At 36.3% G+C, this 22,771-nt stretch overlaps 3 protein-coding genes across 7 annotated transcripts in view; 1 reads left to right on the forward strand and 2 right to left on the reverse strand.

Moving 5' to 3' along the window:
• The window catches only part of LOC107715996 (cytospin-A-like), an 18,092-nt gene extending 13,728 nt beyond the window's left edge, over window positions 1-4,364 (reverse strand). For 2 of the 3 annotated variants that reach the window (XM_016522289.1, XM_016522288.1), the window contains exons 1-3: window positions 4,082-4,364; window positions 2,519-2,580; window positions 425-781 (exon numbers count right to left, since the gene is read on the reverse strand). In XM_016522289.1, coding sequence (XP_016377775.1) covers window positions 425-781; window positions 2,519-2,558 — 397 coding nt within the window. In that variant the 5' untranslated portion in view covers window positions 2,559-2,580; window positions 4,082-4,364. The remainder of the gene's footprint in view (window positions 1-424; window positions 782-2,518; window positions 2,581-4,081) is intronic. The other variant, XM_016522291.1, reaches the window with a different exon arrangement.
• Window positions 4,365-8,847: 4,483 nt separating this feature from the next.
• LOC107715997 (glutamate-rich protein 1-like) lies at window positions 8,848-13,158 on the reverse strand. Of its 3 annotated transcripts, none has more exons than XM_016522293.1 (7): window positions 13,089-13,158; window positions 12,870-12,922; window positions 12,488-12,631; window positions 11,913-12,053; window positions 10,542-10,907; window positions 10,127-10,318; window positions 8,848-9,251 (listed from the first exon to the last, which is right to left on the reverse strand). In XM_016522293.1, the coding sequence occupies exons 2-7, from the start codon at window positions 12,886-12,888 to the stop codon at window positions 9,172-9,174; spliced, it is 942 nt and encodes a 313-aa protein (XP_016377779.1). In that variant the 5' UTR covers window positions 12,889-12,922; window positions 13,089-13,158; the 3' UTR covers window positions 8,848-9,171. The 3 variants fall into 3 exon arrangements, with proteins under 3 accessions (XP_016377779.1, XP_016377780.1, XP_016377778.1); XM_016522294.1 differs by having other exon boundaries at window positions 12,870-12,923; window positions 13,069-13,138; XM_016522292.1 differs by having other exon boundaries at window positions 13,049-13,123.
• A 118-nt stretch (window positions 13,159-13,276) lies between these two features.
• The window catches only part of LOC107715999 (disks large-associated protein 2-like), a 148,241-nt gene continuing 138,746 nt past the window's right edge, over window positions 13,277-22,771 (forward strand). The window contains exon 1 of the mRNA XM_016522295.1: window positions 13,277-13,350. Coding sequence (XP_016377781.1) covers window positions 13,333-13,350 — 18 coding nt within the window. The 5' untranslated portion in view covers window positions 13,277-13,332. The remainder of the gene's footprint in view (window positions 13,351-22,771) is intronic.

Here is a 22,771-nt window from a genome sequence, read left to right on the forward strand (position 1 = left end):
CATAGGGTAAACTTATGGGGCTGTCACGTGATGAACGAATGACTCGAAAAACCAGAAGACTCGAAACAGGTGAACTACTTGACTAAATCCAGTACAGAACCTATAGGATGTTGCGCATGCGCGATTGAACGAATCACTCCCTGAGACGATTCGTTCTTCCCGAGTCATATTAAAGATTCGTTCAAAATGAATGAATCGTTCAAGAACGACCCATCACTAGTTGCTGCCACCGCCGCCGCCATGTTGTGAAGACGCTGTGTGTTTCGTTGTGAAAGCGAAAATACTTTGTTTGGTCTTCCAAAAGAGGACACGACTAGAAATCAGTGGTTAAGATTACACCAACTACACAAAATAATGTTCTTTTTAGCAACATCATATGACCCCTTTAATGAACGAGTGGACACAGCATGACTGCCTGACTCACCGTTCAGTATGTATGTGGATTCTTCACTGTTGTTGAGCTGCAGTGTGTTCAAACACTCCTGTAGGAGTTTTGCGTCCACTTCTGTGTTTCCATTCACATACACACCTGAAGGATGAGACACCTGCCTAGGTGATTCTGTCATCTTGAATCCATCCTCAGCCTCCATCGCAGGCCCTGTCCTGCAGTCCAACAATTGCTCATCATTCTGATTGGTGGAACTCAGAGTGTCTTGAGCCATTTCAGGGATGGCTGTGCTTGTATAGTTGGAAATGGACACCAGCTGAGTGGTTGGTGAGCAGGTAGAAATAAGATTAATCGGCGAGGCAGGAGGTGTTTCATACGTGTCCGCAGCAGTGCCTGCAGAGAGACAGAGGTGGAGCTCTCAGAACTGATAGATGTCCCTTTATATAAAACATTTCCTGACATGATAACTTGTGTGCGTAGATTAGTGTGTCACAGAAATGAAACTTTATTTCCGTTATTCATGGGATGTTCAGAATGAGGTTAATATTCATGATTTCAGAGGACAAGAAGACATTGTCTGGATACAGAATTATATGACTACCAATTAAAATGCATTTTAAAATGCATTTTTAAATAATAATAAAAATAAATAAATAATATTAATACTTTATATATTAAATTACATATAATATATCCTTTATCATTCTGCCCCTATTTTAAGTGCATCTTTTAAGAACATTTATTTTCTTTTCCTTCTCAGATCAGTCAACTTAGTAAGAATTCTGTATGAAGGACATAATAACTAGATTTTAAAAAAAAGATATTTTTGATGCATTCTGACAGCTCTCTCACCCTCCCATAGACAGCAAGGGTACTACCACGATCAACGTCCAGAAATGTAGCAAGGAGATCGGTAAAATAATCCATGTGACATCAGGGGTTCAACCGTAATTTTAAGAAGCTACGAGAATACTTTTTGTGCGCAAAAGAAAAAAAAAAAAACAACTTTATTCAACAATTCGTCTCCTCCGCGTCACCCTAGCGCCATTTTGGAGAGTATCCACTGAACGCAAACAGCGTATGTTGTTCTGTGTCAGCCGCACCACACGGATACGTTGTTTTTGTTCAAATCAAAGCACAAATAACGTAGAAAATGTTACGTGGTAGTACCCTTGCTGTCTATGGGAGGATCAGAGAGCTGTCAGATTCCATCAAAAATATCTTAATTTGTGTTCCGAAGATGAACGGAGGTCTTACGGGTTTGGAACGACATGAGGGTGAGTAATTAATGACAGAATTTTCATTTTTGGGTGAACTAACCGTTTAAGCTCTGTAAAACCCATCATCAAACAATGTTGTATATAAATCCCCTTATTATGTTGCAATAAAAAAAAGAAAATCAATTTATTTTTCATATTCCATTGGCAAATTTTGCCACATATCAACTTACAAATTTGTCTGTTCTTCACACAAAGCTATTGTATAGCTTCAGAATACTTAGTGCACAAGTCATATGGACTAAATTTATGACACTTGCACCATGTACAAAAGTAAGTCATACAGATTTGGAATGTTATGAGGGTGAGTAAATGGGTAATTTGGGTGAACTAATCATTTGAGAAAAGTTTTTAGTTTTCTAAAAAAATGCAGGTTTCACTATTTGCTTTTTTTTTTTTTTTTTAAACCAACAGGAACAGATTTGATTGAATGTGTGTGAGTGTGAGTGTATGTGTGTGTGTGTGGGAGGGGGAAGGGGTGTTCTCCATTAAGAATCCTTTGTTGTCTCCATGGGTGGGAAAGGTTTGCTGAGTCAGTGAGTCTGAGGGCTCTGGACACCACCAATAACAGGGAAGAATTTACAATACAGTATTCCAATAATGACTCTCGCTCTAATACATTTAATAACTCTCCTGCAGTTCTTTCTTTTTTAATATTCAACATACACATACCTGGAATCTACTCTTCACACAGCACTCTTTTCTTTCTTTCTTTTTTTATGTCTATATATCTCTCTCTGTCTCTGCTGTTATTTTTTCTCTTGTGAAAAATCCCTTTGTATGTCCCTGCGCCTTGGGGGGTATCTCAATAAAACACTGAATATCTGTGTGTTTGTTGTCAAAAGCTAGTTACCTGCAGATCCATGTCGTTCTTTTCCAGAGTTATTCCCCATGTTACCAACAGCTTGTTTCACTCTATAGATGTCAAAAAAATCATACACATAGTTTATTCGCACACAAGTTGTGTCCAACTTTTCATCCAATATCCAAACACAGTGGTGTTGTCAAAACTACATATCAATAACTCTAAAGATAAAAGATAAAAAGATTTTGTATTAGTATCTCTGCTCATACTGAGTTCACATATATTCAGAAAGCTCTCCACCAATGGTAGGGAAATTTGAATGAGGTTTGTGGTAAGGTTTGCATGAAAATGCAAAAGCCCATGGACACTACTAAACTTACACTGCTGTGAGAGTGAGGAGGAGCACATAGATTAGGGAAGACCAGGGAGTGTTGTAACACATTTTGTTTCTATGTCATTTCAAAATAATTAACATATAGAATATAAAATTGGGTCTTGTATGGAAGAGATAGACTGACAATCCGTTTGACTCATTAATATTCACAGTTTTTTACTGGTCGTCACAACATAAAGACTACTGATAAATGGCACCATTTGGTTGGTACCAGATAGCACACATACATCTGCAAGATGTCAGTTAAAGATCGCTTAATCTGGAAAGCATCTGCTGTGTACAAACATCTGATAGACGTCTTTAAGATGTCAGTTTTACATACATTCATTAAATCTTAAACATCTTAAAGACATTTTCTAAACGTCTATTTGACATCTGATAGGAAATGTCCTATAGCAATACCTCTTGCAGATGTAAATGCAGACATCAAATAGACGTCTCCTTGATGTACGTGTGCTATCAGGGAAGAACAGCACCCAACAATGCCATTACATCACTGTATGTTGAACAGGTAAAGTAAATTGTATTGTTTGCATAATAACTTTTTATTGCCATTCAGTCTGAAGTGAACAATGCATAGGATTTTGAACTTAGCAGTCAGAGAGAACCAAAACAAACATGGAATTAAATTTGCTACCATGTTGATCCCAATAGAACTTAGCATACATTTTAAGCATTACTCTTATTAATATCGATACTACTACTACTAACAATTATAATAACGTTTGTCAGTTCATCATACAATATAACGTTTTTGTTTTGTTTTTTTAGTTTTTTTGCTGTAGTCTGTAGAAACATTTTTGTAGTGTAATCAAATGAATTAATTAAATCTAATGAATTAATACTGTTGTAGTCTAATAGAACAGATCAGGGTTAAAACAATAATTAACCACTACCTTTTTATAATTTCTAATTGGTTAAAACTTTCCGCGTGTTACACTTTCCAGTCTCTCCTACTTTACAGCTAATATCACTTTAATATAACTTATAACTTCACTTTAATGAACTAGCAACTTTTAACTAAGCTAATGAAGATGCAATAACAACAACAACTACTACTACTTTAAAGCAAGATAATGAATTAACAGATTACACGGACAGAGAGCATTTCAATATAGGAGAAAATTACCGCATACAATTCTTATACAAATGACTAATATATACACCTATACGATAGCGAAAACAATAATAATGGATAGTTTTTGTTGCTTACACACCTAATCGAAGGTCTTGTATTTACCGGGACTGACTTCCAAGTTTTACATGTTGTCACTGGTGGAGTCGCATGGCTTCACGGGACAAGAGCAGACCATGAGCAGACTGCAGTGCAGGATGTGGGTAAACTGTCCTTTTGCCCCCTCATGAGGACTGAGGAGTGCTAGCCTACTACTGGAGACAGCATGAACTAGGTCTAAAGCTTCATTCAAATAATCTCACTGTCCTCAGCTTTTGAAGGAGCAACAAATCACATAGGCAGCCTGCGTAAACACCCTTAACATACGAGTTGAGTTTCTTTCCATCAGGAGTCACGTGTGAGTACATTCTTCTCATTAACATCATCATTATTAAGGGTTTATGCCAGTTCAAGTATGATTTATAAAGCTTAATGAACAATACAGGCAGCCTGTCAGTTCACCTTAAACTTAATTTCTGACCTGATGCTGACCCTAATCCTTATCCTAATTTAAAGGCTTACCTTGAGGAGCAACAGAAGTTAATGTTATTTAGCCTATAGTTTATCTGACCTGAATGACTGCAATGCAATAAAGCTTAAGTGATTTTTTTTTTACCGCAATAAAAAACATACACCATGAAACTAATTGACTTAAAAAAAAAAAGCCTAAGAAAAATATTTTTTTAATTTAAGTTTTTTATTTAGTTATAGTTTTTATTTGCATAACATGTAAATTCATACACAGCTAAATGTATAAATATTTTGTATGAATTGTTTATAAGATAGATTGTTATTAGGGCTGTAATACTGTAGCCATATAAAACAGCTAAAATAAGCATTTAAAAAGATTATACAATCATCCCAAATATCTGCATGTAGGCTAGTTGCATTCTGTTCTGTATACAGTACTGTTTTTGAACACACCATATTCGCTCTATAAGACCTGAGAACCAGCTCCTGACTCATTTACAGCCTACCTGTATGATTACATCTCATGAACAAGACCAGTAAATAAATTCAGCAAACTAATCTGCAGGAAGTGATTCAGCTTAGGAAACATGTCTGTCACAGTGGGTGTTATCGTGACTGTAAATACATTTCTAAGTAATGAACCAGTCATCAGGATGTCATTGACCGACGTGTGCAAATTATGGCTGGTATGTGGGCTTGATTCAGCAAATTGAAAATCATTGGATTTCACATTATCGTTCGACCAGTGACAGTGCCCAAGCATGGCATCATCAAACAAATATGCCTGTATATTTGGACAGATTTTAAAAAAATGCAGGTGATTTTCACTAGGATGTCAACTTAATGTATGACTCATCAGCAAACTGACAGTTGGTCTTTATTACAGATCTGCTGAATCATTTGTGCAACTTCGGCCAACCTCATAAATACACACAATCTAATCAGGGCAAACCGGCTTTCTTGTACAAAGGCACTTTCCAAATAACTACAGACTAAATTATTGACTATGCTCCATCTTACACAGTAAGACCTCACAAGTCCCTTGTATGACTGAAGTTTTCTTTTTTTTTCATATGCCAGGTGATGCCTTCACAGGTTGCTCGGTGTCACCTGTGTTTTTGATAGGTTGATCCTGTTCATCTTTTTTGATGGATGCCATGGCAGTATTGGCTGAAGCCAGACGGGCTCGACCTGGGGAACCCGGGCTATCAACATTAATGGCAGGTTTGGACATCCAGCTCAGGATGCGTGTGGAGGGACGGTGGTGAACAGCGAGTTGGCGAGAGCTGTATCCAGACATCGCAATTCCCAACGCACCCAGAAAAACAGTGACCTGTGGCACTACAAATTTGTGAGCTCTGTGGGTCACAGTCTGTACGGCGGATGTCTGAAAGAGAGTGGAAATACATGGTTATATTGTATGATGAACTGACAAACATTAACCTTCAGATTATGTTTAATTAGAAACACATTAACCTGCCTGACTGATGACTCATTTCATTTGGCTGTGAAATATTAAATGTTAAAACAATCACAGAATACACTAATGTAAATTATGATAATTCTACAACAACTTATAATGGAATGTAAATCCAACAAATCTCTAATGTAATAATGGTCAATTAAAGACCTAACTGGAGATAATAGCAACTGAAATCAAACCATGTGGAACGTTGCAAAAATTTTTGAATTATAGAACAAGATTATTCACAATTTCATCAACATCCAGTCAGCTTTATGAGTTTAGCCCTGCAGTTCTGCCCCAATTTAGGTGTAAATACACATATTTTATATATACAAAACTATAAGCATCTGCAGATGATTAATTCAGTTTATCTGTACTATTCTACAGGTTTTTATTCATAACCTGCACATCTGCCCAGATTCTTTTACTCACCTGCAAGTATCGGATGTGTCCTAAAGTAGGACGTGGAAGACCAAAAAACAAATCAATTTAGTCAATAGGCCTGGGAGCTTTGATTGTGAGCAGGACCTTTTCCTCTGGTTCCTTGTTTCTCTCCTGACAGAAAGAGGCTTCTTAGAGGATAGAGCTCACTCAAGTAGGACTGCACGTCTATCACTGTCTTGCTCTGATCAGAGCTTATATAGAGAGAGGCCCTGTCTGTCTGTCTCTCTCTCTCAATGAGATTACCTAAAAGAGGCTAGCACGCACATGGACATGCTAGCTATGACGACAGTGGCGACAGTGAGGGATGCAGGGTTAAGTTGTTGTGAAGGACGACATCCTTGTATAGCCTGGCATGTGTAAAGCCGGAAAGGGCTATAAAGTCTAGTCACACAGGTCAGCGGTGACCCAGTTATCAGAAAAACAAAACAAAACAACATTAAAAACTAAACAAGTAAAAATAAATAAAATAAAACATAAAAAAAATTATAAAACAAAAATTAGATAGTAATACCATGGTACTTTATGACTAGCATATTCATACACCAAGAATATCTATGTATTACTATAGAATAAACTATAGTACTATGGGTAACTCCACGACAGTTTGTGTATGAGGCATAACTTGATGAGGCATCAACTTTTCTGAGGGGTTAGAAGTCAAACTCTAACTGAAGAGAGAATATTTAAAGTGAATTTACACTACCATTCAAAAGTTTTTTTTCCAGATAATATTTTTTAAGTTTTTGAAATAAGTCTTGATGCTCACCAAGGCTGCATTAGATCAAAAATATTAAACCGTAATATTGTGAAATATTACAACTTTTTTTAATATAATTTTGAATATATTTATTTGAATATGTTTTAAAATGTAATTTATTCCTGTGATGACTGTGCTGAATTTTCAGCAGCCATTACTTCAGTGTCACATGATCCTTCAGACATGATTCCAATATGCTGAGTTGGTGTTCAAGAAACATTTATTATTATCAATGTTGAAAACAGTTGTGATGCTTAATATTTTCATGGAATTGAATTTTTATTTTTAAGAGGCTTTACTGAAGCTGAAACATTAATATAATGCAATAAATGCAATTGAAAGGGATAGATTTTTTTCAGGATTCTTTGATGAATAGAAAGTTACAAAGAACAACATTTATTTGAAATATAAACCTTATTTAACAATGTAAAAGTCTCTACTGTTACTTTTGATCAATTTAATGCATCCATAAAAAAAAAAAAAAAACCTTACTGACCCCAGACTTATGGATGCTAGTGAAGATCCTAGAAACAAAAACAGGATATCGTAGATGTTTCTGCCAACATTATGTCTCACTTATTCGCCTAGTTAAACATCTGTTTGTTGCTACACTTCAAAATGAACCTGTCTAGTGTTCTGCCTCAGGGTAGAGAACATAATAAATGAGGGACAGCAGAATATTGTCTTTCACAACACAGTACTATAGACCCTTCAACCACACAATGTTTTATCTCTCTGTGAGTTCAGGGCCTCACTGGGGACTGACAAATCTTGTGTTTTATGAGGACCTGTTAAATAAACAGACCTCACACAGTGGCAGATCATTTAGTAGGTTTAAATTAAATTGCTTTTCCGAGCACTTATGACTGGCAGATATTTGCTCCACCTCTTTGCAGGATTGCCTCTCATCTTCTGAGGGCATATTCAGTCCTGATCCATAAACCGTAGCAATTTTATTTTGTTATTTTCAGCCGCTATAATACCATCATCACACCTGCTGTGTCCTCCACATCATATTCCAGCTGAGAGAAACAGCAGGGTTATTATTTCTAAACACTAACCTAATGGGAAGCAATAAAAAACGTATTCTCTGTCTGAGCCAACCCAGATCTGTGTGAACCTATAATGGCATCCAAACCTATGTTGCAGGTTGCCTTGCATCACAGATTAGCACAAACACACGGAGCAGTCTAGAGACGCTTGTATAGCTAAAGTCATCCTTCCTTGACGTCATGGATAAGCCATTGAATCAGTTTAAATGGATCATAGTATATAGTGCACTGCAGGTAGGTATATCAAATAATCATTGAAAACAAGCACACGTTTGTTTTTCTCTCACAAATTGAATTAAAACTTTAATAAATATCTTAACAACTGCACTAAAACATATTTTTCTAGTCACACTGAAAGTCACAGTGGCTCGTCACATCGATGGCCCAAAGTAGCTCATTGAATAGAAAAAGAAAATGCAAATGAGGCACTGGTTTGGGTAAATGATGTTAGCGAGCAGTCTACTGCGCAAAAGCTTAAATGTCATGATCCAAACAGGCTGTGAGATCAGTGAGGGGCTGCTGACCTTGTGATGTTAAGATAATTAGCTGCTAAGAGGCTAAACCACAGACTCCTCATAATGAGCTAAAGAAGACCGTTGATCCAGCGTCACGGTCAATAACGATACTTTAGTGTTTGTTTTGAAGAATATACATCTCTGAGAGTGTACTGGTGCCCTATGAAGAAAGAACAAGCAGCAGAGAATGTGTGAAAATATATTTTTCTTAGGTAATTATTAATGTGAAGGCAAAATAAACTAGAATATATCATTCTTGGTCTTCAAAAAGAATCCAAATTGTTGCTACAGCTGATTGATGCCGAGTTTCTTGAATTCCTTGACTATAAAACAGCATGACTGAAGATCTCTTTCATAATGAGATATTACAATCAGAGACCTGCTGGTTATTCACAGTCATTTTCCTCTCAGGCACTGAATCTGGGGGCTTCATGTCCTCTGCTGTCTCTGCATGGGCAGAATCTCTGCCAGCCAATACTGAATAAGAGCGCAGACTACTGAAACCTCATCTGTAAAACAAGAAAGAGAAAGAAACAATCATCTAAATATAACATTTACCCATGTTTATGTGTGTTCTAATGTTTTTGCCAAGGTTTTATCTATTTTTGTTTTCTACTGTCTGAATTTGGTTGATATTTTGGCCAGATATCTCTTGTAAAAGAGATCAAAATCACAATGGGACTGGCCTGGTTAAATAACTGATAAATAAAAAAAAAAAACTGCTTTATTGAAATGCACCATTGCACCTGTATTTCCATACAAATTTTTGTTATTAGGAAGTTAGAGGGGAAACCACACTGCTTCAACAGCAGAGTAACAGGGTCAATGACCTGCTGTGGATAAATGGATAAATGGCATGTCCTGTGGTTGTCGTGGAGACGGAGGCTATGTTTAGGAGTCACCATGGACACCTGTGTGGAACGCCCTGAATCTGCTGTGTGCTTGTAGCTCCTCAGTAAAACACTGATCATCTTGTTAAGGTCTAATCTGACTTCACAAACACATGCACACATACATACATATGTGCATGAAAAGTCATGCCAGCAAAAACACTATGGACACATTCTTTGTAAACACAGATTTTTAAACATTTTATTTATTTTATTTTAATTTTAATAAAAGTATTAAAGAAAAACAAAAATTGACCCCAAACTTTTGAATGATAATGTATTTGTGGGCATTTTAGTTCAGTGTAAAAAAGTCTTTTGGCAAGATCAAATGTTGAGTCTTTTGGTAAGATCAAATGTTGAGTAAAGAAAGACATCTTAAAAGATTATGGCTAATATTTCTCTGAGTTGTATTCTATTGTTTGCAGCCATTACTATGAATTAAAAACACATATGCTTGATGTTCAGACATGTGAGGTCTAAGCGCCCTCACTCACCTGCAGGTAATGTGCTTGTATCTCTGAATTCTTGCAGCTTTGATTTTAACTGCTCTTCATTCTTCACCAGTACAGCCCTGAGTCCACACAGCCTTGAGATCTCAGCAGGGGGCAGTGTCCTGCCTGAGAGATGAGAGAACAGAGCCTCCGCTGCAGTGAGGGAAAGAGAGGGGCCGCTTTCTTCACAGGAGCCTGAAGAGAAGAGTAGCAATATATATGTTTATTTTATTGTTATTATATATACATATATATGAATAAACACATTTATTCAATAAAGATGCATTACATTTTTACATTGTTAAAAATATTTGTTTCATTTAAATGCTGTTTTTTTTTGTACAGTATATCCTCAATGTCCTTTATATCCTTAATATGGAAAAAAGTAATAATTTTAGTGTATAGTTAAATGTTATACCAGAGGATTTGCGATCAGAGAGGTAGCTCTCCTGTGTGGTAAGAAGGAAGTTGAGCACTTCCTCTGAATTTCCATCTCCACTCTGTGCATACATGAATTCAACAGCTCTTGCTCGAGGCATCAATCCAAGAGTGAGGACTTTTTCCTTGTGACGTTTTTTCTTCATCTTCCTCTTTCTGTTCTTGCTGAGCCGCTCTGTGCTGACTGAGCTTCTAGTGTCCCCTTCATCACTGGGATGTGCAGCATCTGTTTGCCCCAGCACATCGCCCTCTGCTGGAGGGGTGGATACTTCCTCTGTGGTAATGGGTAACCCTTTTTTCTTTCTCCTCCTTTTCCTCCTCTTAAGTAACTCATGGTCATCAGCATCTGTAAAATCAAAAAATGGCTCATTGGTGAGGTGGATTTTGGACTTTCTCACAGCATTAGAATTATTACAAAGAGTATTTAAATCTGACAGGCATAAGGCTCCATTCTCTAGAAAAAGTGGTTTAAAGTGGTTGATTTGCCAAGAACAGATTTAAATAAATTCACTATAACAACTGAATGACATCAGTTACAGCCTCTTTACATTTACATTTATGCTCTTGGTAGACTCTTTCAAATAAAATCATCCTACAAGAAATGTGCACATACTATACTAAGAGGTAATTACCAGAGTGGATAGCACACACACACACACACATATCCCTTTGCCCTTTCCGTAATTTTCTGCAGGCTTTTCAAGCTCCTCAGGACTATACAAACATACTGAGATGTGCTAAGCTATTGATTTTTTTCATCTGTATTCAGAACCAAGAAACTGACCGCACATCTGAGCAACACACTGCAGGAAGCAAAGATTCAGCTCAACAGCATACAGCTCATACAATGAGACAATCAGAGAAAATCAATTATCTCAAACGGTCTGATTACCTTTTGTTTCAATATTTGTGTGAATTAAACCTACAAATTACTAACTTTGTGTCTTTTTCAAGATGAGAAATCCAAACTATTTTTGAATAAGGTTGTTAATTCTGGTTGCTGTGGCTTAATAATAAGCTCCACTGAATCAAATGATTTGATCATTTGGATCCACAACAACATATCACCCAAACTTTAAAAATAACTGATTAGTCTAAATAATTCAAAAGTAAAATATAAAACAGGATGTCAATATACAGTTGAAGAATGGCTAATATTATTCACAGTGACAAATAATTTGTCAGGATTATTTGCAGGCATTACTAGGATCACTTCACCACAACTACCGATATCCATTTCCTGCTGGAGAGTGAATGAAAGAGAAATCAAATAAAAGGAAGGATGGTGATGTTTTTAATCGAAGAGATGAAGTGTTATTAATCAGATTCAACAGGGTTGTTAACAACTCACCGGCTGGGCTGTCCTCTGAGTCAATGGGATCTGGATTGGATGGTGTGACCAAATCCTCCTCACTATTATTGAGGTAGCCTTCAGGAGGAGGAAGAACAGTGTAGAGCTTTTTGCCTGGTACAGCTGTACTCTTCTCATTACCTAAAAGAGGAAGAGAAAGAAAGAGCAGTTAATTCCCTTTGTTAAGACTTCAAAGGAATACTTTGCCCCAAAAAATGAAAATTTGCTGAATATGCACTCAACCTCAGACCATCCAAGATGTAGATGAGTTCGTTTCTTCATCAGAAAAGATTTGGAGAAATTTAGCATTACATCACTTGCTCACCAATGGATTCTCTGTAGTGAATGGGTGCCGTCAGAATGAGATTTCAAAGAGCTGATAAAAACACCAAATAATCCACGAGTAATCACTGCAAAGGATCCATTGGTGAGAAAGTGATGTAATGCTAAATCCAAATCTGTTGCAATGAAGGAACAGGTTCATCTACATCTTGGATGGCCAGAGGGTGAGTGCATGTTTTGGGTGATCTATTCTTTTAATGACTTAAGCAAGTACGAAGTAAACTCAATAAGACCTGACTTATTGGGTGTGATGGACTGAGGTCTTTCTACAGGTGGCACAGGTGCAATTATGCTCCGCTCCTGGGCAGCAGCAGGTTGCAGCACACTCTGCTTTTGGGCTGCAGGATACAGTCTTTGCAGGACCTTGGACTGGAATACTAATTTAGAACATGCACATATATATAATTTTAAATCAGACATTTCTTGATGCACCAAACTAGAATTTTCGTTAAACGTTTGTATTCCAACCATGGAAGCCAAATTAATGCAGCTCGTTTATAGTCAAGAACATGAATATAGGAATGTCAACAAAAAGCACGTGCAGCGGACAAGGTTCTCCAGCACGTGGGCATTGTAAACAAATTAAAATAGTTTTATTCAATGTTTACTTCTTACCTTCTTTTCTGAGGGACATATCGGCGGCTGAGATTTATAATGACCTTTTCCCCTTAGCGTATACAAAATTACAAACCTTTATTTTAATTACAATCCACTTTTCGAAGAGGTGTAAACAGTGGGTCAATAACCAATGAATGCTAAGACATAGCTCAAGTTATCAATCTTGAATTTCTGACTATTTTAAACATTTAATATGAATCCAGGAGAAAATCGCACATATATGCCATTAAAACTGCAAAGAAAATCCCGTCGTGCTGCTGCTTCTCTGCGTCGTCGTACTTCCGACCTCATCATGATGGCGGCTGAGCGTGCAGCGTCCTAAACTCCGCCATCCAGCTGTGCGGTCAAGCGCTACAGCAGCTCATCTGCACCCGTGGGGCGGCGACTGCTAAGCACTATGCACTCTCAAAACTTCGCTGCCATCCTCACCATGTAGCCGCAAGCTCAAGGAATACCTAGAATGTCAGCGTGGAAGAAGGTACGTTCAGCAAATTGTGCATGCTTGTTTCTTAAAACGTGCAGAGGAAAACTAAAGTCTACTCTTCGCTCACGAGTCTGTGTGCGGCAGCGTGCGGGATGCAGAGCTCAGCATTACATCACTCACCTGCCGAGTAGGCGTGACACTTTCACCTGTCGCATTTCCAGTGGATTCTACAAAAATTCCGAACATTTGCTTATCTAGGCTTGACATAAATGTAACTTTTATTATTACCCAAGTTTATTTAACATTTTATTTAACAGTGTATTTAACGTTCTTGAACATTGATCATGACTTGTAAATGACTTTGTACTGTCTTTGTTTAGCCTAGAACTGGCTGTAGTTACATTGGAGTGCAATTTTTAAAACGGCTAATTATCCATTTTTATTATGCATGCAAGATTAAATATGTATATCTCAAACGACATTTTGTAAAGTAGACTCGCATGCAAACTGCACTGATACAGTTTATAGTCATCCAGTATTAGGTTATATGGTTAAAGGTCAAATTCTGAGAATTGGTCATATAAACAGTTTCATTGATCGACCACGACCACTAATCTGAATATTTGGGGTGACATATTCATTCCTGAATGTTGTGCTTACTCAATGTTGGGAAAACATGAAATTGTAAATATTACTATTCAGATAATTTTTTTTTTTAATTGATCAGAATCAGATGATGTGGAATGTTTAATTGTACATGCAGATTTCCATTATTATTACATGTAGATTACCTTTGCCATCATCTAACACTCAAAGTTAATCTTTAAAAACACTAAGACTTTAATAACACTGTTAAATGTTATCTTATGCAAATCTCAAAATGAATATAAATATTTTATAACATGCATTATAATGTTGTGAAGCCTAAATTCATTTGTAGCATTTAAAACAATACATTTTTAATTTATTTAGATAAAATAGAATGGATTTTAATTATCATCCATTTATCGGTAATCGGCCAAAACATAATTAGTCGATATCAGGGCTAACCTATTGCAATCAATCAGTTTTGTAAAGAAAAAGTCACATTTGTTGTGTGAGTTTAGATGGCATTTACACCTTAGTCCAATTGAGAAGTAATTGATGCTGTTGGGTTAACAGTGGAAGGCTGTGGCTGACTGTGTATATTGCTGGAAAAGCTTAAGGATTCAAAGATTGCTTCCTATCCTACAGTACAAATGTGTGCGTGTGACTGTGACAGAGCAAATTTGACAAAATATGCATCCATTATCTAAGCTGTTCTCTAAAATTACTCTAAGATACCAATTTTAAACATATTACATAAGCCAGCAGCAGATGCAGTACAAAGCTTCCCAGATGCAGCTGTCTGTCAATGTAAGTGCAGGGTGCAGCATTCATTTGCAGTTTCAAACACCAGCTCTACAGAAATAACTCAGCCTTCTCTGTATCTTGCACTTATGCTGATAGGCAGCACCTTTAACTGGGGATCTGAAGGGTTCTGTGGTCCATGCTGAGAGTTTATTAAAGCTTCTTATATCGCTGCTTTACCTGTAAATATCTTTAAAACATTGTTTATTCAGTTCAGTGACTTGACTTAAAAAAATACTTCAAATCAGTTTAACACACAGGTGTGGAATTTTGTTCTAGTTACTTAGAATGCAGTCAGTGATTGGCCAATATATATAATAGCATTTGTTCAATTAATGATGACCATTTCGCCATTATTTAATATTAGCAATTTCTGCATTTTAGTTTAATTAGAGGCATCAGTCCAAAATTGGAAGACTATAATGTCAGGTTATTTTTTCCAGTTCAGTAGACTGTTGTTTTTCTCAGTCAGCTTTCAAAAGTAGGCTACAGGTGTCCAGCGGTTATAGCATATATATGTATCATGTTTCATGCCTCAGTTCACAAAAATTCTGGATCAGAGTTTAATGTTGGTTTAATTGGTCAGTTGCAATTTATGCAGGCAATATTATTATTATTATTTTTATTTTTATTTTTTGTATAATGAGCACTAAACTGCATATATATTCGACCATACTTTAAAAGTCCGTCCCTACTACAGTGTATTATGTGGTTCATAGTGCAGGTAACTTTATTGTTCTTTCCCTAGTTGTCTTGGAAGTGAAGCCTTTTGAATAAAACACTCCATGGGCTTGCCTTTATTTTTAGCTCATATCTGGAACTATAAAACGTGTTATGACAGGAGAACTCATGGACATAGAGCCGCAAGGTGCTTTTCGTGTTTTGTATGTGTGCTTGTGCCATCAGCTTGAATGGCAGACTAGTGTTTTCTGTGTGTGTCTGTAAGGCATTTGATAGTGCTTCTGTGGAAGCTTTGCTACACAGCAAGAGAAGTACAGGAAACAGCGAGAGGATGGCATGAAAATTAATGACTGAACAAATTAATGAATTAATGTGGCAGGGTCAGTGGGTTGCTAGTTTAAATGTAGCCTTCATCGACAAACATGTTCCTGTGCTGTGTTGCACAATGAAACCTTGTTAAGCCCATTGTGTGTAACCCTCATGTTCTGTTTGGACTCTCAGAGATTATCTTGAAAAAATACTTAAAGTAACATTGAAGTATTAGGTTGACATTACTAGAATGGAATGCACAATATATTGAGTTCATATTGGTTAGTGGTCGATATTAGAGAATTTTTGTATTTATTGGTATAAGTCGAAATATTAAATGGTTTATGCTCATTTCCTCCATTTTTACGCTTAGATTATTTAGTGCGTCATCTAACACTTACTATTAACCTTTAAAAATGGTAATAATTTAATAACACAAAAAATGTAATCATTAATTGTAATCTTTCGCATATCTCAGAACGAATATACATTTTTAATACTGTAAATTACAAAACTATGATGCCTAAATTCACTTGAATTATCTAAAACAGGTAATTTTATTTTTAAATGTTTTATTGTTTATTTATTTGCACAGAATAGTATATTTTTTTACTGGCCATTTATCAGTTTTCAACCAAAACATGAAAATATTGGGTTATCGATATCGCCTAATAGAAATACGAATGCTTTTTCATTAATTGAAATAAAATAAAATAAAATATAAATATTACATGAAAAAAATTAAACTTAAAATACTTGGCAACTATCTGAAATAAAATTAATTAATAAGTACTATAGTAGTATAGAAATAATAATAAAAATAACACTGCTGCCTGCTGGGTTTTAAGTAGGTTAGAGATACTTCCTAAGATAACATGAAGGGAAAACAGGTACATTTCTAAATTAGTATTATTATTTTTACATTTACATCATTGAAGTCTCTTAGTACTGAAAACTAAAACATGTAAATTCAGGGTTATAACTTTTCACCCTTTCTGTGGTTTCTGACCTTATCATCTCTTGACTGTAGGTTACAACTGTTTAATATCTCTGGATTTGTTTTGGGCCACAGCCTGAAACATTCCTCCAGAAAACACTGTAATTAGTGCTGCTGTCTCAGAACTCCTCCTTCCCGCATTACTCTGGGAATTAAGAGGTGCCTGAAAAAAAGTGAGTTCTGGAAGATGCGCACATACATGCACACACATGGAACAACCCTTGAGAGTGTCTGCTTGTGCGGTAGAGTGTTTTTTTCCCTGATTGTGACAGTTGGAGCTATTTAGGAATTTAGAGAGCTGTGATTAGACACACACTGATTATATACACACTGATTAAGCACACCGTGAGTGTACGCACAGTGATTACATAGAAATTTCTCTATCATGAGCCTGTTGCTTCCTGTGGTAAGAGGGTCAGCTAGGGCAATGATTATTGTTTAATAGATGGATTCTCCATCGCACAATATATTTAATATATTATGATATATTAGATTGTAGCAAGATGCATGAAAATGTGTTTTATAAATGAGAAATTCAGAAATGAGAGAGTCAGTCTTACAAGAGTTGATGCTTTTTTCCCCCAAATAAGATGCACACAAACCACAGTAATTGTCACACTAGACACTTCACATAAAAAAACAGTGCAATTTGTACACAAAATTAAAAAAATTGATTCAGTATGATTGTTATGGGGCCTTTTCAAAGCATTTTATCTTTCACTTTTCTTTAAAGGGGTCATATGATGCGATTTCAAGTTTTCCTTTCTCTTTGGAGTGTTACAAGCTGATTGTGCATAGATAAGATCCCTGAAGTTGCAAAGACTAAAGTCTCAAAATCAAAGAGATATTCTTTATCAAAGTTAAGACTCTGCCACGCCCCCCTAAAACGGCTCGTGATAAATTGCATAGTAAAAGTGGTTAAAAACTTTGGAAATTGTGAAGCAAATGCTCAATAGTCAACTAAAAAGTGAGAAGTCTCATTTGAAAGTGTACAGCTGATAATATTAGTGTAAGTGAACAGAACTGATCTGAATGTTTCTACAGTACTTTCACAATATGTGACCCAGCAACAATGTCTTACAATATTTGTGGATTATTTCTGTTAAATTATTATAAACGTCTTTCAGTTACACAGATTCCAACTGCATATAAACGTACGAAATACAGATTCCAATTCCAAATTTGAAAGTAAATAATTCCAAATATGCAGTTTTGCAAATAACAAGAGCAAAACCTTGTCTGAAAAAATAGCATCAGTTGTTAAGGTAGGATTGTTCAGTTATATTTTTATAGTGGGACTTAGAAGCAAAGACACTGACCACTTGCTGCTGGAAAAAGAAGTCCCCCCCCCCCATACAACACATCACATCACAATATAAATGCATACAGACATATGTAAATATTGTATTGCATACCTCATACACATAAATTATTTTGTATAATCTAGGTTTTGCACTTGGAGCAAAGCAGTGAAGAAAAATGATGTTCCCCATGTATGCTACTGCTGTTATTGTTTTATTCACTTTTTTATTGCTGAGCTCAAAAAGGGATCATTGTCAAATCATTAGAAAATAACTTACATTCTTTTATCTTTTTTATCTCATTATTGAGTAGAGTCACTCTCTCTTTAGAGTCCAGAATAGAAGATTTCCATTAGTAACTTGCACTCATGCATGTTTCTAATGACATCTGCTCAGTGTCTCAAGTGGTTAGATGAGATTTAAAGGGATAGTTCACCCAAAAATGAAAATTCTGTCATTAATTACTCACCCTCATGTTATTCCAAACCTATAAGACCTTTGTTCATCTTCGGAACACAAATTAAGATATTTTTGATGAAATCCGAAAGCTTTCTGACCCGGAAATACCACGTTCAAGGCCCAGAAACAGGACATTGTTAAAATAGTTCATGTGACATCAGTGGTTCAACCATAATTTTATGAAGCTATGCTTTTTGTGCGCAAAGAAAACAAAAAAAACGACTCTATTCAACAATTCTTCTCTTCTGCATCAGTCTCCAATCATGAGAGTAATGCATGCGTGTGATCCTGCTGACACAGGAGCCGTCATTCTGATGTAGAACACGCATGCGCTGAGCCTTGTTTACAAGCAGAGGAATGCAAACACGTGTGTCGTGGTACTGTCGTTAATGGCGGCAGAGACTGACATGGAAGAGAAGAATTGTTGAATAAAGTTGATATTTTTGTTTTCTTCGCGCACAAAAAGTATTCTCGTAGCTTCATAAAATTATGGTTGAACTACTGATGTCACATGGACTATTTCAACAAAGTCTTTACTATGTTTCTGGGCCTTGAACGTGGTAGTTCCGTTGCTGTCTATGCAGCGTCAGAAAGCTTTCGGATTTCATCAAAAATATCTTAATTTGTGTTCCAAAGATGAAGGAAGGTCTTATTATCCCTTTAATTGGCTTTTTATTTGTATTTGCTGGGTGAACTCCTGTGCTTTATCTGAGATGATAGGGAAGCCCTTGGGTTTATGAGTCTGTTTTCTTACTTTTTTTTTTTTGTACTCTTCTCACTTTATCCTTCGTCACAAGTGACTAAGCAGAACATTAAACGTGACAGTGCACTTTAGTTTGGGCAGAAAAATGAGCTCTGGGTTGCCAGCTCCTCTGTCAGTTCCCTGTACTGGGAGCTCAGGGGAGCACAGAGGTTCATTAACTCTAAAGGAAACAGTCAATTTCATTTTGTGCCATATGATACTCGCGGAGGTACCCACACAAGACCAACCTCATTTCTTCATTACTTGGCTGATTCTGTGAGAGCTTGGGTTGCTGTATTGATAAAGTTAACAACATCTTCGGTCCTGCTGAGATATTCTCGCTTAAAAAGAATCTCCATCTCAAACAAATGTTTTCAGATGTGATATGAGAAAACAATAGCAAATCTCACAGATTTTATCTGAGGTGTTGAAATTAGGTTTATTTAAGGAAGTGATGCATCAGACTGGTGAGAATTTTCAATGTGAAGATTTTTGATTTGTTTGCACATTTCACCTCATAAGTCATTATATTCACTTTCTCAAATTTCTCTCACCAATTTCTTTCTCAAACCTCATATTGAGGATTGCGTAAAAGTAACAGTGTAAAATGTTCTGTTAATCATTATAAAATGTAACCATAATTATGTGATATTTTATGCTGTTGTTCATCTATTCATTCAAGAATACAAAACATTTATTTTAAATTATAATAATATTTTACAACATTACTGTTTTTACTATACTTGTTGATCAAATAAATGCGACCTTGGTGAGCATAAGAGACTTCTATTAAAAACATTAAAAAATCTGATACCAAACTTTTGAAGCATTTAAAATAAAATATTAATTTAGAATAATTATAAATAAACAGAACAGTAATACATTATGTTTTTGAAAGAGTAACTCTGCTTAAGAGTCTTTCCTCTTGAAATGTGAATGAGTGCAAGGCCATGTTGGTCAATATCAGCTGGGCTCCTGTGTGTCCTTGTGCACAGAGACTGGTCAGCGGTTTCTCTCTGATTGGCTGCTTTGAGTTTGATTTGACTTTTAAGCTTTATTTCAGGATGCAGTGTGTGATGTCTTTTCTGTGCAGGGGAACCTTGGAATTGCTCTTGCGTGAAATTTCTCTCTTCTCTTGATTTCAATTTCAATTCTCTCTCTCGGTTTCTCTCTCTCACTCTCTGATGGTTCACCTGAATTGTAAGCGCAGGTTCCACAGCTTGATTAGCATTGTGAGGATGTAGTCTTGAGGATGCAGAGTTTGGACAGGGAGCTTGAGCTCTAGAGTTAAGCTGAGTCTTGAGCAAATGCTGAACACATTTGAGTGCACCTGAGATTCTGTTTCACTGCTTTTAAGAGTGACATAGTTTTATTGCACTATAATTAGCCTACACTGATGACATAATTTTTTTTTTTTTTTAGTCTTAGTGATTGTCTGTAATATTTTATAAAACTAGCTTAGTTGCTAATTAGTTAAATAATATTACATTAGTTCAGTTTTATAAAACGAAAAGAGCTAGGAGACCTTGTGAAATTGATCTGCAGTAATCATAACTTTGTAATGTCTATCAATTAAAAACACATTGGGCCTTTTGGCCTTTAAAATCAGGACCATTTTTCCTTATGACTTTATTGTTGTTTTTTACATTTAATTGTAGTAAATGAACATGCTATTGAAGCTAAAGCTGTACTTTTGATTTCTGTACAGAATGTCATTCTTATGGACTTGTTTTTTTTTTTTTGCATTCCACTGCACTGCTTTTCCATTGTTTTTCTGTGTAAACATGCACTAGATGGACGTTTTAGACCAGGGGTGCCCAAACTCGGTCCTGGAGGGCCGGTGTCCTGCAGAGTTTAGCTCCAACTTGCCTCAACACACCTGGTGGGAAGATTTTAGTATGCCTATAAGAGCTTGATTAGCTGGTTCAGGTGTGTCTAATTGGGGTTGGAGCTAAACTCTGCAGGACACCGGCCCTCCAGGACCGTGTTTGGGCACCCCTGTTTTAGACTGTTTTGTTTGCGTCTCATGCCTTTTGCAGCATCCCATGCATGACCCAATGTTTTAAGTTCCTCTTTTAAAAAAACTCGTATTTAGACCTTGTTTTTTTTTTCTTCATTCCACTACCCTTTGATTCAAAATTTTAAATGCAAAAACACATTGTATGGGAATGGCCCCTTAAGGCCCGTTCACACCAAAGACAAAAAACCTGTAATGATAACTATAACTCTTAAAGGGATAGTTCACCCAAAAATGAAAATCACCCCATGATTTACTCACCCTTGCTGCACTTCAGAAGGCCTTTATTAACCCCCCGGAGCAGTGTGGAGCACTTTTTTTTCATGGATGGATGGACTTTTTTGGGCTTCAAAATATCAACTACCATTCACTGCCATTATAAAGCTTGGAAGAGCCAGGCAAATTTTTTTTTTTGCCTGGCATTTGTCTGAAAGAAGAAAGTCATATACACCTAGGATGGCTTGAGGGTGAGTAAATCATGGGGTAATTTTTATTTTTGGGTGAACTATCCCTTTAAGTTATAATAATCATTCCAATTCTATGAGAATAGGGAAGTCCACACCACAACAATAACGACAAAGACACCTAGGAATATTGTTGGAATCACTTTCAGAGCATTTTTTTCCAGCTGATGAATGATAAAACCATTGACAGCCAATCAAAATCCACCCGAGCTTGAGTATTTAAAGTGACAGGCGATAAAATTGCTGCGTGTCCTTATAATAAACAGAACATTATCTTCCATTGAAACAGACACTAAAGGCCTGGTCCTTCACACCAAAAATTATATCTATACAGATAACTATCCTCCTATTATATCTTATCATTCATCGACAGGAAAAAAATATTCTGAAAGTGATCCCAACAATATTGTTTGTCTGTGTCATTATTGTTATAGCTGTGATATGGACTTCCCATTCTCACAGAATAAGAATGACTATTAAAACTTTATCTTTAGAATTATCAATCTTAGTGTGAATGGGAAGTGAACACTAGTTTCTTAAATGCAGTGTGAAGGCATGAAGAAATTCTAAATAACATAGCAAATTTAGCCCTCCTCACTCCTGACTTCAGCATGCATAAGTACTGTGTTGTATCTCCTGCAGCCCAATGCTAATATGAATTGTTTAGACTGTTCTAATCAGATCCCTCATTTAGCTTATTTCATAAATGTTAATCTGTTTTCTGTAAGCTTGCTCCAATGAGCTAAATACGATTCATGGAAGATGGAAGACATTTATTTTGGGAATGAGGGATTGTGAAACATTCTTCCTTTTTCCTTCATTCACATTGTGCGCACTTAATTTCACTCTCTTTCTCTCTCTTTCTGTCACACTCTATATCTCTCACACTAAACCCAATAGTCCTCTGTCTACTTTATTTTATTTCTGCCGACACAAGTGATAATTTTCCAGCTGATCGGTTAATTACTCGTTCTTTTGTGCGCTGTGTAGAGCCTCTGCGCACCTGAATCCTCCAGTTTGAATCATCAGATGCTCAGCATGACCAAAGACTATTCTATTCTATTCTATTCTATTCTATTCTATTCTATTCTATTCTATTCTATTCTATTCTATTCT

The sequence above is a fragment of the Sinocyclocheilus rhinocerous genome, unplaced genomic scaffold, assembly GCF_001515625.1.
Source record: "Sinocyclocheilus rhinocerous isolate Xijiao unplaced genomic scaffold, SAMN03320098_v1.1 scaffold749, whole genome shotgun sequence".
In the NCBI taxonomy this organism is placed as follows: domain Eukaryota; kingdom Metazoa; phylum Chordata; class Actinopteri; order Cypriniformes; family Cyprinidae; genus Sinocyclocheilus; species Sinocyclocheilus rhinocerous.